This window comes from Tupaia chinensis, unplaced genomic scaffold, assembly GCF_000334495.1.
Source record: "Tupaia chinensis unplaced genomic scaffold, TupChi_1.0 Scaffold000458_2, whole genome shotgun sequence".
NCBI lineage: Eukaryota > Metazoa > Chordata > Mammalia > Scandentia > Tupaiidae > Tupaia > Tupaia belangeri.
Window position 1 is genome coordinate 1,213,900 of NW_006159967.1, and position 3,964 is coordinate 1,217,863.

The window sequence follows — 3,964 nt, forward strand, 5'->3', positions numbered from 1 at the left end:
GAGTGAGGCCTGTGGGCACACCTGCCTGTTCCACCTGGAAATAGCTCAATGGGATGCTGCAGCCTCGCTCTGATCCCCAGGGACCCTGCATTGGCTTTTACTGGACTTGGAAGCTGAAGCTCGAGCCTTGAACTTGAGGAATCTCAGTCTATACCCACAGCAGCTTTTGGCTGTCCCATAATTCTAGGTTTGAATGTAATAAAAATTCGGCAGTATGACAGCTTCTTAGCCCCTTGGTTCTATGCTTTAGGAATAAAAAAAATATAAAATTGGAAGGTGCAAACAACTGAGATTAAGGGGCAGAGTGGAAAGAAGTGGGAGCATCGTAAATACAAGGCGCTGGTAGTGCAGTGGTGTTCTGTCTTCCTGCCCTGCCTCCTGTTAACCCTGCTGCTCCTTCCCTTCTGGCCCATCACACAGGCTGTCAGTTTTCTTCTCATGCTAATTGCTAAGACACTGCAAAGACATGCATGCTGATTTATCATCCTTGTGCTCAGGGGAATCTCACATGAACAGGGAGCATTTCAAGCAACAGTAAGATAATTTAAAACATTACCTTTTGGATATGTTGGCTTAAGCCAGAAAATAGGAAGGTCACCACAGAGCTCTAAGACTTTAGAACTCAAGAAACTATTGTCCTTCACAGGCTGATCTACGGCCACCCAGATAAGAGAATTTTCTTCATATTTAACTGGCATGATCTTGCCTTCCTGTAAGTAAAAATGAAATGTATTTGAGCAAAGAGGATGGGAGACATACTGCATACTAAGAGTCCTGTGTTGCTGAAAGATGATTTCATCTTACCAAAACATAGAGTTCTGTGCGTGTGCGTGCGTATGTGTGTATGTGTGTGTACTCGTGTACTTGAAGGCCCTAATCTGTTTCCTTTGTAGCTGTCTCCGGTACACTTCCTACTGTTGCTCTGTCTTTGGGTAGCTGTAAAGTGTGAATGTGAGTGTCCTGAATTGAAGTGAAAATTACTTGATACCAACTTTGAGATTTAGGTTAATCTGATATTTTTGATCAAAGATGGTTTTGAGGAAAAGCAATTGAATGGACCCTGGAATCCTTTAAAGGAGAGAGGAACCCTTCATTTGAAGTGAAAATCTTTGGGGGTTTTGTTCTGCAGCTTCCAAACAACAATGGAAAAAGCAAGTGATTCGTTCTTTAATGTCCTCAGTTCAAAGTATTATTTAACATAAACCATTTCTCCACTTCGCAGCTATAACAAAACATATTTCGGATGTTCCTCACATCAAGCACACCACTGAGATTTCAAAGCTAAACCCTGGATTTTCTTCTGCAGCAAGATGCTGAGAATGGTTTGATAGCCCAGGAGACAAATTTATTTTGCCAGGTTGTTTCTTTCATGTATTTATTAGTTTGCAATAGGTTGGAGAAATTAAAATGTTTTCTCCTTATTTTTAGCTAAAAGCAGTGCTTCAGTTTTGCTATCTCCCTCAGGGTTATGGCTGCATTAAAACAACTTAAAGTTATTGGAGGAAGCTAACACTCCAGTAATCCAGTTATTTACCTTAAATTAAATGGCTCCATCCAGGAAATGAATGCTCTTTGAGTACAGTAGCTTTTAAAAGTTATACAAGGCTGATGAAAAATTTATGAGCACAAGTGGTGCATAAATCTACCCCATCATAGTCTAAAGTGTATGAGGAAGAGTGGGACGATTGGGATAATGCATATAGAAGTGTCTTACCAGCTAAGAATGCTAAATAAATCTTGGGGCACATACTTTCAGATGCCCACCCAATCTCTTTCTTCCCCTTCCTTGCAACACAAGCCTGCTTTTGTTGGAGGCAGAAATGTGCTCAGAGCCAGGGAGACCCTTGCTTTCTCAGACTCTCCAGCAGCTAGGAGTGCCCCGGGACAGGCCAGTACATGGAAGAAGTACACGGCCTTTGGAAATGTTTGTGCTAAACAGTGAGATCCAGGCTGAAGTCTGTAGGGGGCTGGAAGGTCTTGTGCTTTTCCTGGTTAAAAGGAAGTCATGGTCGGCACTGCTCACCTCTCCCTGACTTCCTTACTTGAATGTGTGGTTTCTGCTTGGACCTGAAAGGAAGAAACCCCATAGTGATCAGGCCACTGAGCTGAGGCCTGCAGCTGCCTATGCCATGTGCTTACAACAGAGAGAAACAAGTCTCTATTTGCTTAAGTGACCCTAAGTGTAGTTTTCTGCTACTGACAGCCAAACATGCTTCTAATTCACACAAACATATTGTCTGAATTTGTTTTTGTCACCATATTCTACCAGGCATAGTATAAGCAAGGAAAACACAAGACAAACACACCATCCACTTTCTATCAGAAGCAAAGATTTAGATGATACTGAAAATGTTGACCATGATGAATTATTTTTGTATTCAAGAACAGTTATTTTGATTTGGCATTATCTAAAATAGTGAAAAATCAAAGATACCCGAAGTATTCAAGAGTAAAAATTTTTTTTTTTTTTTTTGCTATAGGGCGCGTGTGCTCGCCAGACAGAGAGAGACATAGAGACAGAAAGCGAGAAATCACCCCCCAGGGGGGATGGTCACGCCGCAGTCCCTTCTCCTCCATTCTCCTCTCAGGATCTTGGGCACGCATGCACACGCACCCGGCATGAGTTTTAAGCCACCGGGTCCGGGACGCGAACCATGGTCGACTGAGTGGGAGTCCAGCGACATAGCCATTACGCTAACTGCTGGTTCCTGAAAAATTTCTTTTTTTTTAAGAGATATTTTTGCTATTTGGCATGTGTGTTCACTGGATAGACAGAGACAGAAAATGAGAAATCACCCCCAGGGAGAATGGCCATACTATAATCCCTTCTCTATTCTCCTCTCTGGATTTGGGGCATGCACGCACACACACCCAGAGTGGGTTCAAGCCTCTGGGTCTGGGACTCGAACTGTGGTTAGCCATGTGGGAGTACAGTGACATAGTCATTATGCCATCTACTGGTTCTTCAAGAGTAAAAGACCTCTAAAATTATAGTTATATGATAGATTATCTACGTTTTAGGGGGAAAAATGAAGTCAAAATATTTTAAATGTGCAGTGGTATAACTTATGAAACGAATTTCAGTCCTCTCTCCCCACACTCCCAGCACAAAAAATCCATTAGTACTTAATTAACAGTAGTTATCTGTGGATTATGCAGCTATGGGGCATTTTCTTTTCTATACTTTTCCAACCAGAAGAGAATGGCAAGAACATTCAGGGTCCAGAAAACATCTCACTGGGTGAATTTTGGGGTAATAGTAGAAAAGAAAACAGAGGATATGGTGGCCAGGATATGGTTTTAAAAACTCATGGGTTTGTTTTTAGCTTTTGTTGTGTTTCATTTTATTTTGAGACACTACCTGCTGCTGCTCCTATGAGGACAAATAATTGGGTAGTTTCCAGGCACCTCTGCCATCTAGATGTTTCCTCTTTCACCTTGAGGGAGCTGATACTTACTTCACCTCCCCTTGGGGGATATAGGAAGGACCAAAGGTAACTAATAAAATTAAAGATAATGAGCTGTAGCCATCGGCTCACTATCCACTGGGTCCCAGTTTGCAAATGATAAAACTGAGGCTCACAGCATTGAAGCCACAGCTATAGCAGGTATCAAAGCCAAGATTTGAACCTATGTTTTCCTGCCTCCAAAGTCCATTTTATTTCCACTATACCTTGCCACAACTCAAATGGTGGATATAATGGATGTGACCATTTTGTAAGCCCTGAAGTCTCATTAAAATATAAGGTATTACTGGTAAGTGTGTCTTTAGAACTCTGTGTGCAATTCTTAAAGTAAATTTAAAAAATCAAGCTCAAAGGCAAGTTATTAATAATAAATGGAAGAATTATGAAAAAAAAGCTCACAGGTTTGATGCATAGGAAAGGAATTAAGATATATGTCGTGTAGTTTCATTGGGTTGAATTTGAACCAAGGAAAGGAATTGTAGGGGAGCCATCTCAGC

The 3,964-nt window shown here is 41.4% G+C and overlaps 1 protein-coding gene across 2 annotated transcripts in view; it reads right to left on the reverse strand.

Annotated features, from left to right (window-relative positions):
* Positions 1–3,964, reverse strand: part of CNMD (chondromodulin) — a 32,876-nt gene that overhangs the window by 10,433 nt on the left and 18,479 nt on the right. For both annotated transcript variants that reach the window (XM_006155507.3, XM_006155506.3), the window contains exon 5: positions 557–710. In XM_006155507.3, the coding sequence (XP_006155569.1) occupies positions 557–710 (154 nt within the window). The remainder of the gene's footprint in view (positions 1–556; positions 711–3,964) is intronic.